A 20,203-nucleotide genomic window follows, 5' to 3' on the forward strand; every position below is an offset into this window, starting at 1 on the left:
GTACATTCCATTATTTTTTAAGAAAAAAAATGAGGGTAGAAACAAATGAAATGCAGAAGGCCCTGGCATTTCAAGTGGAAAATGTGAGACTTCTCTTAAAAAGTGGAACTGTAAAGCTTTTGTGCGTGAATGAAGGAACCATTCACCCGGGTTTGGATCCTGGGACTGTATCTCAGTCACATAGGTGCTCCTGAAGAATGATTTAAAGTATAGTAGAGAAGTGGGATAACTGTCCCCTGCCCTCTTTATATTTGTGTGTGTATGTGTACACACACACACACACACACACACACACACACACACACAAATATGCATATTTATATTTGTCCCACCTCATTTCTCCTTCATGGATTCACCATAAGGGACATTCTGCAAGCAACCTTTCAGTAAGAGGTCATCTGTTTCTACCCTTAATTTCATACAGTTGCCCTATAAGTTAATAAATATATACAACATTCTAGACTTCAGTGAATATAAATAGCCTGGTCTGGTATTTCTCTGCACATCCTATTGGAAATTGTGGATATACAAACACTCCTGATCAGGATTTTAGTGTTATTATAACAACAACAACAACAACAACAACAGCAACAACAACAATTTTAAAAAAGTCTAAGATAGCTCTGAGCTATCCCAGTCAGATATATAAATATAAATAAGCATAACATAGAAAAACATTCCCCCCTCCCCAGATTTAATTATTACTGCTAGCAGCAAATGGTGAATAAAAGAACAGATAGCTGGAACTACCCGCGCCTCACTTTTCCCAAAGGGATCTGATTTCCCAGTATTTCTAACAAAAGCTTCTGGTATAATTTGTGCATTGTGAGACTATGGAGGTACTTGACCACCTTCCGGAGGCCTTGAATGGTTGTCATGGGGAAACGATACGCTTTCAAGTGCTTCAGCCCATATGACAGGCCTTTGATAGTGTCTTGGTCTCTGTTTTTTATTCTCCACAGGTTGAGGAGCTTTAGAACCTGATCTGTGGATTTGCACATCCTCAGAATATGCTCTATTTCTTCCCTCCCTACTTTTTTCCCTGGTAAGTTTTCCATCAGAATGTTGAGCTGCTCAGAGGTGATGTTGAGATGGCCAATATGTTTCAAAATGGTGTTTTCACAAAGATCCATACCTAGAGAAAGCAAAGGGATATGCTTATTTATTTGGATTAACTAAGGCAAGAGATCTGAACTGTTCCATCTACCCTTTTTCCAATTTATTTTAAGCTCTCCCTTAAGCCACTCCTTTCCTAGAGTCAAGAACAAATAGATTTGGTGCTAAAATTCTATGTTAGCTCAAATCACTCCCATATAGATCTACAAATCCCAGGACTTCTGGGACGAAATCAGGATGGTCAAGGCCAGTGTAGTATCAGAGGTGTGATGCAGTGTGGCCAAGATCATGCACCAGAGGTTACAAGACATAACTTTATGATGACATAGCTATACCTCTGACATGGCATACAAACCTAATGAATTGCAACATTTTGTCTCAGAACATCTTGCACAGTATTCCATTGTGCAACAGGCAGACTGTGGGCTCTGTTGTCACAATGGTCCCAAATATATAGCTATGTCTCTGCCCCCCTTCTGAGAATATGAACATTGCGCATCATCACAATGGACTTCTATGCCCTTGTAAGTTGGTCTACAATGATGTAAATACCTAATAGGATGCTAGCCTTTTTCATTAACACTAGGGCAGTTTTGTGTCTTGAAATCTATAGGTTTGTCTCAATCAGAGTAAACTGATCAAATGAACTAACAAATCATACTGATTCAATGAGTCTCCAAAAGTTGGAATTAACACTAGGATTCAGGTCTGTGTGTCTGCATTCTTTCCCCATTGTCCTGCCCAGCCACTCTGTACTACTGACTATATTGCTTCTCCTATATCTTCAGCAGCAATACCAACATCATCACACAAACACAATGTACACTTCCAATATACAAATAACCCTGTTTTTCTGTAATATATATACATACCCTGAATAATATTCTTGCGGCCTTTGTTCTTTTGCTTCCATAATTTCAGTAGCTGGAAGGTCTGTTCCTGTGTACTGTGCCTTTGTTTTATCTTTTCAACAGTTTCTGCATTGACTTTTATACCAGGTAGACTTTCTTTGAGTGTATTCAGCCAGCTAGGTGTAAGTTTTGTCGGAACAGCAAATCTGAAGAATGCTTCTTCACATAAGGTTATATCTGAAACAGTAATAATAAACATAGTGAAATATAAATATGTGTGGGGAGGAGCTGGGGAGGATAGAAGGTTATTTAACTTTGAAAAGTCAAAAACAAAATCCATATCCAGGGATATCCAAAATCCAAATCCCAAATGCACAAAACTGTGATACTTTTATTGGACCAAACAAAATGCACAAAACACAGATAAAGATGTTAAATATGATACAGGATAAAAATATGACACTGTTAGTCACAAGCCTGCATTTTGTCGAGATGTAGCTATTCTCAGTCCAGGTGTTATGGAGAGACATTCATGCAGGCAGACCTCTCCACCTTCTGGCAAGTGGGTACTCCGGGAAATAATGGAACTTAAATTTTACAGATATCACTGTTTTGTGGATTTTGTAAGCTGAGATCCTACATCTTCACCTTAGTTATGAGCACGTAATTCAGTACTGTTTTCCAGCTTGACTCCCACACCAACTTATCTTAACAGCCAGCAGCTGCTTTGAGCAATGCATTTTTGCTCTGCTGGTAAATGAGGTTTAGCAGGATAATTTTTCCAGACTCATCTCACCAGCGATCTGTGGCATGACAAGGAAATGTAATTGGGACCTGCTTCTGATTGCGGATTGTTGCTGGAAAGGGGCTGGAAAAAAATCCTGCAGAAACGTTACCAGCAAAACCGACCTCCGTCACTCGGTGAGGCTCACTGGAGTTGAAGGTGGAATTATTTTGAGTGGGTTAATGATTAATGATTGCATTAACAATTGGGGTAATAGAGCCGTAATCATGAATATATAGTAGAATTGAATACAGTGGGCCATTGGTATCTGCATGGGAATGGTTGAAGGACCCCCTGCCCACCCCCACCCCCTGTGGATACCAAAATCCATGGATGCTCAAGTCCCATTAACTACAATACTGTAGTAAAATGGTGTGCTGTATATCAGATAGTAAAATCAAGCTTTACTTCATGGAATTTATATTTTTAAAAAATATTTTCAAGCCATGGATCGTTGAATGTATGGATAAAGAATCCATGGATAAGGAGGGCCGACTGTACTGAGCCATTATTGATCTATAATTGTAGGTTGTGAATGTGTAGCTGCAATACAGGATGCCAGCCATGGTGTGTGCAAGAAAATATGTAAAGAATGCACTTAGAAATGTGTATGGTGAAAGAAAAATATATAGATATAAGTTGCAAGAAAATAAATTAAGGAATATGCATGCAAATACACACACACAGTGGAACACGCTGCCTTTGAGTGTGGTGGAGGTTTTTAAACAGTGGCTGGATGGCTATCTATCAGGAGTGCTTTAATTGTGTGTATTCCTGCATGGCAGGGATTTGGAATGGATGACCTTTGTGGTCTCTTCCAACTCTAAGACTCTATAGCAGGTTACAGACCGCCCTCAAGCAGCCGTTTTCCTGCCGCCACCATTCGCTGCGGAGGGAAGCCCCAGTGGCCAGATCGCGAGGCTTCCCGGCGCAGCGAAAAATGAGCGCCAAAATGGCACTCCTTTTCAAAACGCAGACGTGACGCTGCGAGGGATGAAGCGCGCCTTCGCGGCATCACTTCCGCCACGACACGTCTGGACGCTATGCGTCCAAGACGTCAAAATGGCGGCACCCATGTGGATGGGCGCTGCCATTTATGAAGTGCTCTGTACGTACTACAGAAAAGGGCCATGAGGAAGGTAAGACCCTTCCAACCCTAATACGGCCCTTCCTAACCCTAGTACGCGCAGAGCGCGTACTTTATGGCAGTCTGTAACCCGCCGTTGATTCTATACAGTGTGGTCCAGCTCTAAGGTGACAAAAATGTACCAAAGGGTGTACTATTTTTGTTCATTTTGTTGAGCTGAGAACTCCATCACAAAATTCAGAGAGCTGCCAATTCCCAAAGAAGTGCATTGCAATCTACACATTACTCTGGGGGGTGCAGATCACAGTGGCTTCTTTTGAAATGCAGACTGAACAAAATCCTTGATTCCCATTTATTACTGTATATAAGAAGTCTAGAAACTTTAGTCAAAAATCGATCCAAAAAAACTGACTTGACTTATCCACGGGCCAATGTAAGTACTATACTTTAACTCTTTTGTAAGAAATGGAGCCATCCCCTGCTGAAAGGCAAGTGTGTAATTTGTCCTGGAAGCATAGATTCTATCTCTTATCCATCCAGCCTTTAATGTGAGAACAAACAGTTAGGTCTGCTGGAATTTTGTAAATTCTTTGACATCTTTTCCCCTTCGTTTCATCCTTTAGACCTTTTGTTACCTGTCTCTAGGTTTTACCCTTGACATATCCATGGGGTCATATTAAAATCTATAATTTTGGTTCCCAAACCTGCCCTTGATTTATACATGAGGTAGATTTATAGTCAAGTATATATGGTATATATGGGGAAATACTTTCTTGTTTATCAATCAGCTTCAAGCTATTTCCAGTCTGAAGTTCAATAAAGTAATCTAATCATCTTTTCTACTTTTAAATTTGGACATACCGATTTCACATTGCTGGTCTGATTTGTCAGTCCTTTCTCCCTGGCACACATTGTCACAGGTGGCATCACCCTTCCGCATGATTTTGACACCCAGTGCGCTGCAGTTGGTGTGTTGCTGGCAAGCTGCTTCGGATGATGTTTCGTTGGAGAAATAGCCTTCTGGGCAACTTTCACAAACTGTGTCCCTTTCAGGAGTACCTAGGATCATAAACAAGACAATAAAAACAGTTAACAACCAAAACATTTAACAATATAATGTTTCAGGGATCTTCCATATAGAAGAAAACATCTTCAAGGACTGAAATTAAAAAGAACCAGAGAGGCAAGTATTTGATTTATATACAGTGGGCCTTCCATATCCACTGGGAAGTTGGTTCTAAGACTGCCCCCTTCCTCCCAGTACCAAAATCCATTGATGCTCAAGTCCCATTAAATACAATGGCATAGTAGAATTGGTGTCCCTTGTATAAAATGGGAAAAGCAATGTTTGATTTTTGGATATATATATATATATTCCAAGCTGTGGATAGTTCGATCCATAGATAATGAATCCATGGATACTGAAGGCCAATTGTATTTCCATAAGAAAAGCGGTGTTTGTGTCCTATTACAGCTTTTTATTTTAGTATGTCAGCTACACATTCAGTAATGTTACATGGTACAGTCTTCCAATGGAGGGACTGTCCCACTTCAGAATTCAGGAGAATTATTGGTATGAATTATTTTGGGGAGAATTGTTTGTGGTTCTTCTTCATAACATAAAATATTATGAATAGAATATAAAAATACAGAATATAAAAATATTATGAATAGAATATAAAATTCTCCCTGGATACTTAACAGAAGCTTATCAGGAAAAAAGTGAGATGTTAACATGGAAAGAACTCAGACATGCAATATGGCCAAACAAAGGGTTTACATGTCAAGAATATCATAGCAGACAATACAGAGGGAATTACACTGGAATAATGGAGCTGATTGGCTTATAAAGCAAGCACATAGACCATGGCCCAACTGGGATGATCCAAAAATGATCCTGAGCAAATTTACTTGAAAGTCCTACTGATTCCAAGATTACCAACAAAAAAAAAAGTATTTTAAAATCCCCATGGACAGGCACTGAGGCCTGGAGTGTCCTCCATGTACATACAGACCAGGCAAGGTATGTGCTACTGCTTTATATGTCCCACAGTGAGAATCCAACACAGCATCTCTCCACAGGACACTGAGAAATTAAGATGGCAATCCACTAAGAATGGAAAGAATACAGTGAGCCTGCTCTATTGGCAGGCTAGGTATGCACGGATTTCAGCTCCTACAGATTGCTCCACCTCATATTAGTCAGTGGCAGTGTATGCATGCAGATATGCCAATTCAAATGCATGTATATCACTGCCCATTCAATAATATGGGCTTCAGCTCCTGTGTTTTTCCCATCCACAGAGGAATATGGAACTGAACTTTCAGGGATGGGAAGGGCCCACTGCATTCACAAATATTTGAACATTTGATTAAATTGGATAGGAAGGAGGGGGGTTGTCCCAAGTGTTGAGAATCTTCAGCAATGAGGATCTTCATAGTTTAGAACTATGAGCGGGGGAGGCAACATGGTAGACAGTGATGAATTTTGTGCTCAGCAAATAAAATGTGTGCAGAGAAAATGCTATTTTCTGCGCATGCATGCACACACACACACACACACACACACACCACACACACACAATCCACATGGTGGTTTTGTGCAGAATGAGTCCTGAACTGAGAACAGTCCTTTAAAACTGTACAGTTTTTGAGAACTTTCTCATACCAGGGACTACTCTGATTAAATTATTTACTCTTTTCTACAAGAGTTTTTTGCACCCCTTTAACTCTTTCAGCCCCAATTTCAAATGGCACCATGTCAACCAGTCCTGAGTGTGATAGAAAAATTAAAAAGCCTGTAATTTACTCTTCTTACTGCTGCCAGGTACTTGGAGAGAAGAGATAGCCAAAGGACACCTCCATGGGACATTTCTGAAAGTCCTCTCAAACCTGCATCAGAGTAGGCTTTATCTAGGAATGATTTCACAGAAATAATTTTTCCAAACCATTCCGAGTATCATGTGGCCTTCTTCCAGGTGTTTTGGACTAGAGAGTGAGTTACTGGAGTGTGCTGTATGAAGCTGACATTAGGGCTGATGGAAGCTGTAGGCCAAAACATCTGGAGGGCCAAAGGTTGCCCATCCTTGCCTTAAAGATTTCTCCTATCTTCAGAAAATTGAGTGAAATCAATTAATTTGGATAACTCCATAAAATTCTTCCTTAGGTTGCACTGGCACTGCAGAAATAATCCAATTTGACACAACTTTAACTGGCATGGCTCAGTGCTATGGAATTTTGGGTACTGTAGTTTGTTGTGGCACCAGAGCTCTCTGACAGAAGGCTAAATGTCTCACAAAAGTACAATTTCCAGAATTCCAGAGCATTAAGTCATGGCAGTTAAAGTGTCAAATTGCCTTAATTCTGCAGTGTGGATGCAGCCTTTGCCTTAAATTTGTCTGTTCATGTTCTTTGGGCTACATATACCATGCAAGTCATGCAATATAACCCATAGATTGTTTAATAAACTGAAATTATGTAGACAACCTAAAATCACAAATGACTTGAGGAGGAATACAGCAAGCACTTGGTGGTCTGCAGTGAGCAGCTGCCATTCTACAGATGGTCTCCCATTTTCTATAAATACTGACAGAATGTAGGTAAGTTGTTACATTGGCATTTTGTATATGTTGTTGTTATTATTATTATTATTATTATTATTATTATTATTAAACTTTATTTCTAAAGCACTGTAATTATATGCATATGCCTTTCCTACATAAATAACATCTTGGCTTTAATTTAGTGATATAGATTGGGCTGGAGTATGAAATTAGAGGTCTATAAACAAAATGTGTTGATGTTTCCAAAAATTTTAAAGAGCTGAGGTGGTCAGTAAAGCAGCACAGTGAAGATTATATATTGATTCTTTTTCTTCTGGTTGGCTGGATTATTGCATTATTACTCCATACTCAATAAAATAATATTGATTTCATTCAAATCTGTACATGTCCATGGTTATGAATTGTCCTTGCTGTTTTTACTGATTTTAAACAGTCTTGGGTTTTTTTTAAAACTTGTCAAATGTTTGAATATGCTTTTAGTTTATTTCAGTTATTTTTTGACAGTTTTAAATTCATTAATTTCATTTTCTTATATGCAATATTAGGATTCCATGATATAGATTGGGATATAAATATTTTAAGAAACAAATAAATAATTTATTTAGATGATACATTTGATTAAATTGATATTGTAAACCAGACCAAGCAATTTCTGTATTTAAATGATGGATTTTGAGGAACTTTGACAAGAAAATGATTGACTATTCATTCATTCAGTTTGTTTTTTCTTTCTTTCTTTCTTCTTGAAATTGCAAATTTGAATTTGGACTGCATTCAAGAACAAATATTTATTATGGCCATGAATATACATAGCACATAATATAGACCGCAAAACACAAGCAAGAATTATTACTAATCTATATTGAGAGAAATAGAAGCTCTAGGAATGCATTGTTCTGGTTACCACTTTATTTTTTGGCTTCAAGACATTTAAGGTCATGCATCCAATTAAGAGAACCCACACCTTTTATGAAATATGACCAGACTATATTCTCTTGCCATAGAAGACTTGCAGGGCAGGGTCTTCTCTTACCTGGCCCTATTTCTGTGGAATTTCTATCCCAGGCACTCTTGGTTGTACATATAACTACAGATTTAGGAAGGAGTGAAAACCTTTTTTTTAAAGTAGGATTTTAGGCTTTTCCATGAATCTTACCCATGCTTTTGCCAAAAGTGGTAAAAGTAGTTCTCCAAGATTTCTGTTTAATAATATTAAGAGATCACCTTACTCCTTCAGGTAGTTGGCTCCTTTCTAAATGTTTAGTTTTATTCTTCTTGATCTTGCAAGCACCATTATGTGTCTATCAGTCCTGATGCAGCTCATGTACTTCTTTCTTAGTTTGTACTTTCTGAAGACTGAGGGTATGTCTACATGGGCCAATTACACTGGGTTTCTCCTCTGCCTTCAGAACAACTTGTCTACATGATGCAGGGCCAAAGAAGTAACACACACACACACACACAGAGAGAGAGAGAGAGAGAGAGAGAGAGAGAGAGAGAGAGAGAGAGACTTGGAGCTTTATCGCACTGCGTTCCTTCCGTTCCTTCCGTTCCGTTCTGAGCACGGAACGGAAGGAGTAGGGACGAGTGCAGAACGAGTGGGGGACAGATTTTACCGCACGCACCCGTCCCTCATTCGTTCCGTTCCCCCTCTCTTCCGTTCTTAATCCGTTCCAGAGGGGGAAATTTTTGAGAAATGTTCTGAACAGTTCTCAAAAAGCGTTCCCTCTGGAACGGAATGGGCAGGGAAGAGAGGGGGAATGGAACGAGTGAGGGACGGGTGTGTGCGGTAAAATCCGTCCCCCACTTGTTTCCGTTTCCTGCTGGGCCGAGAACCCAGTGTGATAAAGTTCTTGGACTTGGAAGGGCAGCTATGAAGGCAGTAGACAAGATCCTGATGTGTAAAGATATTTCATTAAATAATAAAGTTAGGATTGTCCATGCCATTGTATTTCTCATTTCTATGAATGGTTGTGAGAGCTGGACAGTGAAGAAAACTGATAGGAAGTAATTCAACTCATTTGAGATGTTTATGTTGGAGAAGAGTGCTGAGAATACTGTGAAATGCAAAAAAGACCAGTGGATGGGTCCTAGAACAAATCAGACCTGAACTCTCCCTAGAAGCAAAGATGACTAAACTGAGGTTGTCATATTTTGGCCATACCATAAGAAGAAACGACTGACTAGAAAAGACAATAATGCTTGGTAAGGTAGAAGGCAATAGGAAAAGAGGAAGGTCACATTATAGATGAATAGATTCAATCAGAGAAGCCACGGCCATGAATCTGTAAGAGCTGAGCAAGTTAGTTAAAGATAGGGTGTCTTGGAGGCCTCATTCATATGTCACCACAGGTTGAAGTTGACTTGAAGGCAAAGGAGAAGGGGGGAAATGAGGGGGAGGAGAGAAAAACTAGGACATTTTAAAAGTGGGATGACAGAGGATTAATCAGGATTGTCCCAACCAAATCAGGGCAGTTAGAGGGTATGCATATCTCTCTTGATGCCTAGTTTGATCCTAAACTCACTGGTCTTGGATATGGTAGTCAGTGACATTACCTTCTTTAAAAATAGGTATTAAGTTTAATTAAGTTACTGTGTATACTCATGTATAAGTTTAGAAATTTTAATTAAAAAATTGACCTGAAAAACCTGAGCTGATTTACCCATGGGTCAATGTAAGTATTGTACTTTAACTCCTATCTATCTATCTATCTATCTATCTATCTATCTATCTATCTATCTATCTATCTATCAGAACTATCCCCTATAGTGAAAGGCTAGAGTGTGATCTTTCCCAGAAGCATGACCGTCCCCCCTTCTACTTTCTTATCCATCCAGCCTTTGGTGTGAGTATAAACAGTTATGCCTGCTGGGATTTTGTAAATTCTTTGGCATTGCTACTTCCTTTTTTAACAAAACAAAATAAAAACCACTGCACTGTTTATAATTCTGAAGTCAATAACATCCATGCTTTTGTTCTCTGTTTCAGTAATAAATGCTGGTATCTTGAATTGCTGAAGGCCACCAGTCAAGAAGTTGTGCTGCAAATATGACACAAATGTAGAGTTATGGGCAGTTGATAGAAGGTGGGCTCTTTTCATCTGCCACTATGATTAGCCTCCCACAAAAGATCTTGGTGACAGACTCAATGAGAAATTGTTTATTAATTTATGTCCTCCTTGCTGCAAGCCCCAGCTTGGCCTCTAAGATGTCTAAGGCTATAGAGAACAGGCTAACGCAAACAAAGAATTCATGTAGATTTATTTATCAGAATTTCTTCAGTAAACTTCAGCATATCATCATATCTTTAAACACATTGTTAGAGGCTTTATCCCTTCTAGAAATGCAAGATTCGCCTAACTTGTTTGGCATGGGAATCATTAGCATATGCACAAACACTATGAGTATCCATTTGTGACACTGGTAATTAATTACTGCCACACATTTGTGATGACTTTTGCTATTACACTAATATTCTTATAATTACTCTCTGGGTACTCTATCAGTTAACACTTCTGCTGTTTGTCAAGGTGCAGGGAGGCTTGAAACTGCATTTTTGCCAATGAAAAATGATATTAGCTATCACCCATAAATACTGCATCCCAGATAATGTCCCGAGAAAGAGGTCGATCCATCATGTTTCTCATTAGAATGCAATTTGCAGATGCCATTAAATTACCCATTACTGTAAGAGCTGAACATTTTGCCACTGTGAGCAACATTACTTTTGGCGGCAACCCAGAGAGATGTTTAGAAGGACAGCTTCTGTTTTCCTACAAACGTTGCAATACGTTTTACTGTCTGTCAGTTTCAAATGGGCATGTTTGTTTTGGTACCTTTTAAGGGTAAGTGACTGTTGTTAGCAGTTTTCTACAGGCCTCTGGTGTGCCCTTCATGAAGCATCCAACCATACATAGGTTGTGGGTAGAGTTGTGGTTATTTGTGCATTGTGCATTATGTCATTTATTGCAAAGAAAAGCACAACCAAAAAAGTAGAGCAAAGAAGACACAAATTTGCATAATACTGTATATATGAATTCATATGCATAGGTGCCAATTTAGAAGTAAATGTAATTTTAATAGAAAGGCAATACACTAGAGAAGCCTAGGAAAAAGTTACCTGTGCGCTCACCTGGACATCTGTCTTTGTGATAACTTTGGATGGGGAGTTTCAAGGCTCCTTTTTCCCTTGTTTTTGTTTTATAACTTTAAATTGGACCCCGACTTCCTTCAAATCAAGGGTGTCTTCCAATAAGGGCCTTCAAATGGACAATCTTTTAAATTGAGGTTTACTGAGTCTACGAAAGCTCATACTATGATTTGTTTTGCATAGATAGCCTCAAAGGTGCTGCAAGATCCCTTTGCTCATCACAGGCAAACAAGAACTGGCTATTTATAGCCAAAATAAAGCATTCTCCCCCCCAAACAGGCACATACCTTGCTGAACAACGCCAAAACCTGGAGGGCATGCTGTGTGCTTTAGGCAGAATTCTAGTTCGAGGTGCCGTCCTTCAATGCACTCACAGACACGGTTCTTAGTGCTGCTGCATTCGACCTTCTCATACTGCAGTTCCTTGCACACCACATTGCAATACTGGCACTCTTCGTTGCTGTTCCAGTCATCTGTGTAGTACTGATCTGGACAGGGAGCACACTCAGTCTTCAAGGAAGTCGTACAATGCTGTTTAACATAGGTTCCAGGAGGGCACTGGTCACAAATCAGCTGACGAGAAGTTGTAGGGTCATAATGGAGGTACTTTGGGGGAAGAGTCTCCTGGACAGTCCATTTCACAACGATGTTCAAAAGCTATTAGGAGAAACACAGCACAAATTTATAGTAGTGTACTTTTTATTTTTTAAATTTTGTTTTGCAACACACCAGTATCACTTGAGGACAGATTTACAGTAGGACAACTATGAATACTATAATTCATTTATTTTTTTGCTTGCAAATGTGTAAATGTCTTTCCTGCTCAGGATCTGAAATACCACTGCCACCACCAGCAGCTGCCAGCCAGAATATATATCAGATAGAAAATCACACATCTGGGAACCTTAAGGAAGCACAATTACCCAGTGAAGTGAGACATATAGTCTTGCTTTAGTAATAAAATAAAATTTTAAAAAAGTGTTTAGGGATATGTATATAAACCAGAAGGAAACTTCCAATGGTGTACAGTATTTTAAAGGAAAAATACATTTTTGGTGAGTGGCAGCTTATAGCAGAATTTAGGGGGGAAATTGGCTTCCAGACCAATGTGGTTTCCACGAGGCAGTGAATCCACTCTTGTATTAAGCTGAACTTTAAAAGAGTTACAAAAGGTGCTGTCCCTTAACCCCCCCCCCCCCAATTTTGAACACCTTTGGTAACTTTTTGAAACTTTGGATTAAAAACTGGAGTGGATTCATTGGCCCACTGACATGAAAGCCATCATCTGGTACTGGTCCAGACTCATTCAAGTTCAATAATGAAGGACAGACAGCCACAGGTATTCACTTCTTATATTCAGAAATGATAGGAAGTGAGTTTCTCAAAGGTCTACTCAAATAGTGGAGCCACAAAAACTGATTCTGTACCCTATATTTTTCTTTATAAAAATCTTTTTCTGTCATCAGTACTGGTGGCAAGAGTAGAGTCCACAGAACTCTGTCTTTGGTGGCCCAGTCTCCATTGTCTTTTCTCCCTGGGAGTGCCACAACACAACAAACCTCCTCCAGAGAACACTGTGTACAAGTCCTGGGGCATTTTGAGGAGAGTCAGAGTCCTGTAACTCTGACCTTGCTACAGCCATGGGTAGTAGCACAGAAATTTAAAATATTCGTGCCCACAGTGGCATGTTTGGTGCTCTCCAGCCAGTGAAATGGTACCCAGGTTCATAGTCCATGATCAAGGCTGTGAAATACAGCTGTCATTTCATCACAGTCCAATTTCTGTGGAAGATGTGCACGGATTCCTCAATGGCTAAAATAGCTTTGAAATTCATTGCTAGTATCTGAACCAAAGTCCCTTCCAGATGTTGTGGCCTTCTTCTCAACCCTGACCACTGGGCACATGGTCTGAGGCCAAAGGGAGCTGTAGTCACTATCAACAAAATGTCTGGAGAGTATTAGGTTAGAGAAGGTATATCAAAGGCATATCAAGTTTTCAAAAATCACTCCAAATGCATTTGAAATGACCTTCATGCTGTCTCACATATCATTTCCTACACTGATAAATGGCCTGGGGAATATTACTGTTGTGTGCCTTACAGTTGTAAACTTTCTGTTTACAGCTACAGATGGAAATACCTCTGATAGTCTTCCATTTTCATCTCAGGACCAAACAGAGGTTTGTAGTCTCCTGAATTTTTCCTCAGAAGAGGATTTTGTAAAGGAAATGAGGTTACATTAATTTCCTTTCAAACCTGGAAACACCCTTTCCAATGATTTCCAAATGGAAACCCAAATGCCATGTGCTCCCTACCCTGTGAAATAAATGTGAATTGGATGACAATTGCAAATACAGCCCAAGCGCCTTCAGGCGTCTTGCTCCCTTCAATCACAGCCGTGTGGAGGTAAAGAAACTAGTTTTTCAGACTTCAGAAATATGATTATATGCTTTGGCTTTGGGGTTTCTGCATAAACCACAGAAGAATGTTTGAATTTACTGAAACAGATAAAGCACTCTCTGTTTGGAATTCCAAACACATCCTGAAGACTGATTTTCCTTTGAAAAGCACTGCCAAGGTTTGGATGGGCTCCAAAGTCCAATCTCTAAATCCTGGTGCTCTCCCCCCCCCCCCCTTTCCCTCCTTCAAGTTTAAGAACATTGTAATTGCTTTTGGCTGAAAACCTAGGTGGGCCACCATTTTGGGCTAAACCCAATGTTAGGCCTATCTAGAATAAACCCATCTAAATCAATGGGACGTATATAAGTGGGGACTTACAAGTCCCCAATCATTTCAATAAGCCTCCTCAAATTGGGGCTGACCCTGGATCTAGCCATTTCCAAGAGTACTAGCTACAAGCTTATCAACATGGCTTGACTGTCAAGAGCTTCCCTCCCTCTCTGGCCAATTATTTGTTCACAGCACCTGGAATTCAGGGATATAGTGAAGTTGGAGATTCAGATCAGCTGCCATGGGAAATCCTTCAGAGACTGGGTCTATGGCCACATGAGTGAATTCAATGTGTGAAGCAGGACTTGAATTGATCATTTCCTGGTCAGTCCTGAAACAACATTAGGTAGCCCTGATATCTATCACTAGAAGAGTATAATGTCCTCTTTTTTTGATATTCCTTGGTAAATATCATTAAGTTACACTACCAGTAGTTACCTTACCAGTAATGTAAGTTACATTACCAGTAAATAGATTTAAAACAAACCCCTCAGATGTGTGTGTGTGTGGAGGGGATTAGACAAAAAACAGGCTATAGCTTAGAAAAGTTACTTTTTAAAACTTTGCTTCCAAGAATTTCTCAGGTAACATAGCCAGTCTAGCTGGGATGAACAATTGCTTTTCAGTCATTTTCTTTAAATTCAAAAACAAAGATTGTTGTTACAGTATTCCATGTTAGCCAAAGAAATAATATGTTCCAGGTAGAATCATTATTTGTAACACATTACTTCCTATCCCTTATCTGGGCATTAGCCCTATTAAATATAGCAGGCCTTGTTTGCTTGTTTGTTTTGTTTATTTAAAATGATTTTTTTGGCTGTCAACCGACCAGGGTCCTCTAGGCAATGTGAAACTAAGGGGGGAAAATAACATTTCTAAGTAAACATGTGTAGGGCAGAGGAGTCATCTCAATATTCGATTACAACTGTTTTACAGATGAAGAAATTAAATTGTTAAGCTATCAAAATGTCAGCTGCAGTTGGTTCCTCAAGTACATGAGAAGTCATCCATGTCTAATAAAATGTTGTCAACTTCTGATGATTCTTTTCATCCACTAGATGTTGCTGTGGGTTCTAAGGCATTCATCGTACATTTTACAAATATATCCTAATTCAAGATGCAGTTAAGGCAATGATGGCAAGTAATTCAACAGTTCTTGTATCCAACTAACACCTGCAGTGGTGAGTGGTGAAATACATCTTGTCTCATGCTGAAGCTGCTGGTACTATCTATCTCAGCTGGGTGGTGAATCTACTGTAGGCGTTAATCTGGACTTCAAACTAGCTATCCAAGAAGCAGGTCCTATATTTTAAGGATAAGATTAAAACTGTCCCTGGTCCTATGTTGCAGTGGATCACTACAAAAAGAGACCCAGTGTTGGACTACAATTCTGGAGATCAGGGCTTAATTCCCCACTCAGCCATGGAAACCCACTGGGTGACCCTGGGCAAGTCACACATTCTCAGGCCCAGAAAACCCCATGATAGGTTTGCTTTAGGGTCACCATAAGTCAAACATGACTTGAAAGTACAACAACAACAACAACAACAACGCATTAGAAAAGAGTTTGGCAATGTAGAGTCAATAGCCTCTGACTATCCTGAAACCTTGTAACTACCCTGATAACACTTCTCAATTGATTCCTAGTGTGAAGATAACTTAAATACCAGAGAAAAACAGTGGTGGGCAGTCCAAGGAAAAACTAAGGAAGTTCATGTATGGCATGTATGTGGTCATACTAACCTGTGCATCTGAATCAAATTGGGCTGGAAATGATTTAATGGAGAGCTGCTGTCAGTCACCGTAGACCAGTGGCTGGGGAAACTGTCATCCTCTGCATGTTTTAGGACTGCAGTTCCCATAAATCTTCACCACTGACTACACTGGTGGGGATTGATTCTGATTGTAAGTCAAAAATGTCTGGAAACACTGTGCTCCAACCCTTATATATATTGTACTCTGCCAAGTGAACCAATGCTCCAACCATATGAATCACATTTATGTCACATCTGCACATGCTCAGAGACTCTCATGCTTCAAAGCTGAACCTTGCTTGCAAGTGACCTCTGCAACAATATGTTGCAGGATGGACTCCTATGAGTTTTTCAGGACTGTAGTCACTTCAACTTTTCCTACCACATCTTGAATTTTCCAGTTTTTTTTTTCACCTACAGGGGACCTCTCCCTCAACTATGGCCATGAACCATGTTCAGTCCTAGCCAATTTGTTTTGGGAGGCTTCCTTCCCATTTTGTGTTTTTCCCCTAAATGTTTGTTTGAACTTCTGCAAACCTTGGGGTTCTCCACAGCCTGCTGATACGTGATACATGGGGGAAGAGATCATCATATAGCTACACAGAATTGAGATAACAACTGACTGTAAAATCTGTAGTTGATGTTGATGATCCTCTTATGTATCTACAATGCTCTTTTGGCTAGCTAAGCAACAACAATGGAAGTTGAAAGGATGATTGGAGTATGCCTTTTTAACTTCACCCTTTCTCCTTGGAGCTTTAGGTGGCATATATCATCCTGATCTCCATTTTATTCTCATAACAGCCCAGAAAGGTAAGTTGGGCTGAAGGATACTGACAGACTCAGGGTCACTCTGTATGAAGCCAGTGGATATGTAAATCTGAGTCTATCCAAACCTAGGCTGACACTCTAGCCTCGACATTGTTCCATTCTGCCTCTTGATATCTCAGATTAAAGCCCTTCATGTTTCAAGAAAAAAATTGTAGTGTTTCAGACTTGGCTAATTCAAAGCATTTCCCCCAGGCTGCCTGATGCTTGAGGATCGTTCTCAGGATTGAGATGAAAACTAAAAATGAGAAAAGTTAAGAAGTTGTGAAGTACAATTCCCAGAATCCTAGCCATCTTAGTCAGTAGGGGATTCTGGGAGTTGTAATCCAAGAACTTATTTTTTGCAAACTGTGGTGACAATTCAGGGTGACCAGATGCCTAACTGCAAGTTAGGACAAGACACTGCAAAAGTAGGACATTCAAGAAAAATGCAGGACAATCCAACATTAATAACTAAAAACATTCATATAAATGTAAATTCATGCTTCTTCATCATGTTCAAAATGGAGGACATTTTGGAATCCCACTTGGACAAAGATTCAAATGTAGGGCATGTCCAGGAAAGGGAGGACATCTGGTCATCCTGTGGCAATGCCACTCACAGCAGCTCACATAACCAGACTTTTGCTGTGGAAATGACAGCACAGGGAGACCTAATGTCCTTCTCAGATTTCCTGCACTGTTTTTGCATTTTAGAGTGAAATTATGTAACTGTTTTACACCAGCAAGACCTACCCTGTAATTTAGTTGATGCAGTGTACATGGCTTTTGGAGTTAGCTCTCTGTACCTGCATAAATTATATTTGAGCAGCAGCCTTTTCCAACAGAATTCTTGTCCAATATATTGGAATGTGCCCCATCCTCCCCAGCTAGCATGGTCATGCTGACTGGAGTTATAGGAGTGGTAGTCCCATACAATTCCTATGGGATTCTGGGATTTGAGCAGATTAGGCAGGGATATTGAAAATTTTCAGCCAATGAGCTTTAATATCTCCCCAACTACATATCCTAGGATACCACAGGATGCAGCCATAATCACTGAATTAGTATATAGCACTATAATTGTGCAGGACAACAGTGAGGCATAGTTTATTTTGCCTACATAGAAAATAATCAGATTTAAAAAAAGACATGTTCAATCATTACTCTCTGAAGGATCTCAATAATTCACCAAATGCATGATCCATTGAAGGTGCACATGAAGCAAAGCTGACAGACAAGCAAGCATTCACTATTCATCATCATCCTTTCCTATCCTTTTTTAAAGATGAAACATGTTGAGCATACATTGAATCACCTCTAGGTAACATCTGGCATCACTCCACTGTATTAGTCACAAGGAAATAATTCCCTGCTATGATTTCTGTGGGTGTTTCGAAATATAGTTGTAGGTTTTGTTTCCTCAGCACATCTTGTGCCCAGGTTGGGATGTCAGTCCCATACATTGTCTCACAAGGCAAGCCAGAGAAAGAGATAGAGAGAGAAGGGGGGGGGGGAGGGGGGGAGAGAAAGAAAGGAATGGAGGAATGAGCACTCACAAATCATTTACAATGCAAACCAATGGCTCTGGTATACACACAGGAGTGCTAATGGTCAGTAAAGCTCAATTGTACCTCTGCTCCACTGTCTTCAGCATCATAGAAAACCTTGCACAGGCAGTGGACACAAGCAAGTGGAACTGTCCCTACAGATGATGTACAAAGATCTGAACTATGCAAAGTATGGAAAACTTCCATTTGTGGACTATGCTGACTGAGGGATTCTGAAAGTTGCAATCCAAAAAGGTTAACTTTCCTAGCTCTGGGATGGTGGCTGTTTATAGCATGAGGAAGTAATACTATAGCTAAGATTCAATTTTTGACAGCTGGCATTCAAGTATATGCAAATCAGTGAGGCTAGATTTTTTAAAATCTCAACTGGATTCATTTGAAATGAATTTAACTGAAATTTCCCCTGGATCAAAATTCCTTCTGTTGGAGACATTTTGTAAATTTTTACAATGGTCTTGACACGTAAAAACCAAATGAAATTCTCAGCCATCTCCACCAGCCAAATTCAGTGGGTACAAGTATGTCCAGTAGAGAGGATTCTTACCTGCCATGGGTGGTGCTCTTTAAAAATGAGGAGCCTCACAGAGAAAAAAAGGTGGCAACCCTAAACTTTCAGAACCATAAGTATAGAATCATAGAATCATAAAGTTGGAAGGTTTCAAAGCCTGACTTTTCGGATTGCCAAGCACTCAGCCTTAATTTCTCCTTTTTAGAAAAACCAGCAACCCTCAAATTCTTCACCTTAAGAAATTTGTAAATTTTGACAAATTATTTTTGAAAAATAAAATAAACCAATGAAAAGTGTCACCCATCCTTCTTGGAGACTCTGGATAGCTTCTGTCCTCAGCACAATGGTAAAGATGAACTGAGAAGCTGACACTTTACAGGGCAAGCTTGGACAAGTTCCTTTTTTTGCCCACAACCCTCAGAATCCACCAGCCAGTATGGCCCCTGTTACCTGACTCCATTGGCTGGAGATTTCTGAGACCTGTCCTGCAGAAATAATCTATCCACACTCTGGAAAGCAACCTCACTTGCATCACACATGCCAACCTACAAAAATAAAAGAAAGCACATCTATCCATAACCCAGTCCAAAGCCCACCAATCTGCTCTTGTTCTTTCCTGGCCTCTGCCTCCACAGATAATCCTGATAATATTCAACAGATACAAACATTTACAGTAGTATAAGTGACATCCTATGATGGTCAGGACTATTGGTGACGCCCATAGGCATGTTGATCATTTCCTCCTTGGAAGAAGGATACTTCATTCCTTTGCCCTAGGAGGCTACTATGATGAAAAACCAACAAGCTTGCTAGTAAAGACCCTGTGTGTGTGTGTATAAAAGCAAAAAACAAAACAAAAACAAAACAGGCATCAGAGAATAGGGAAAATGCTCTCGACACTCTGATTGTGTTGTTTCCAAAGCAGTCGTCAGCCTTTGGGCAAGGACTTACCACAAGCGTGCAGTACAGGAACTTGTTCATTGTGGTCGCTTTAAAACCCTCAGAGATCTGGGAAATGAAGGAGACAAGCTTAGAGAGTCCTCCACTCTCTTTGCAGCTTGCAAAGACTGCCACCAGCACATTAAAAGCCTGTTTATATATCTTCTACAGCCACACGGAACAGGAAACCTGAGCTTGGCTTTGAGTGCTCATTCCCTCCCCATGATCAATTCCTTTCAGATTTTTTCCCCTTTGGTTTTTGTTTTTGTTTTTGTTTTAGGGAACCTGTAGATGATGACTTCATGTAATTTCTTTCAGCACTAGTCAACCACAAGCTAGGAAGGA

At 39.8% G+C, this 20,203-nt stretch overlaps 1 protein-coding gene across 1 annotated transcript; it reads right to left on the reverse strand.

Annotated features, from left to right (window-relative positions):
• Positions 1-676: 676 nt before the first annotated feature.
• Positions 677-19,900, reverse strand: TNFRSF11B (TNF receptor superfamily member 11b). Its single transcript, XM_089518943.1, has 5 exons — positions 19,871-19,900; positions 11,839-12,208; positions 4,700-4,897; positions 1,989-2,204; positions 677-1,135 (listed from the first exon to the last, which is right to left on the reverse strand). Exons 1-5 carry the CDS (start codon positions 19,898-19,900, stop codon positions 747-749), a joined length of 1,203 nt encoding a protein of 400 aa, XP_089375069.1. The 3' UTR covers positions 677-746.
• Positions 19,901-20,203: the final 303 nt, after the last annotated feature.

The sequence above is a fragment of the Sceloporus occidentalis genome, unplaced genomic scaffold, assembly GCF_023333645.1.
Source record: "Sceloporus occidentalis isolate IW3139 unplaced genomic scaffold, rSceOcc1.0.p SCAF_3, whole genome shotgun sequence".
Lineage (NCBI taxonomy): Eukaryota > Metazoa > Chordata > Lepidosauria > Squamata > Phrynosomatidae > Sceloporus > Sceloporus occidentalis.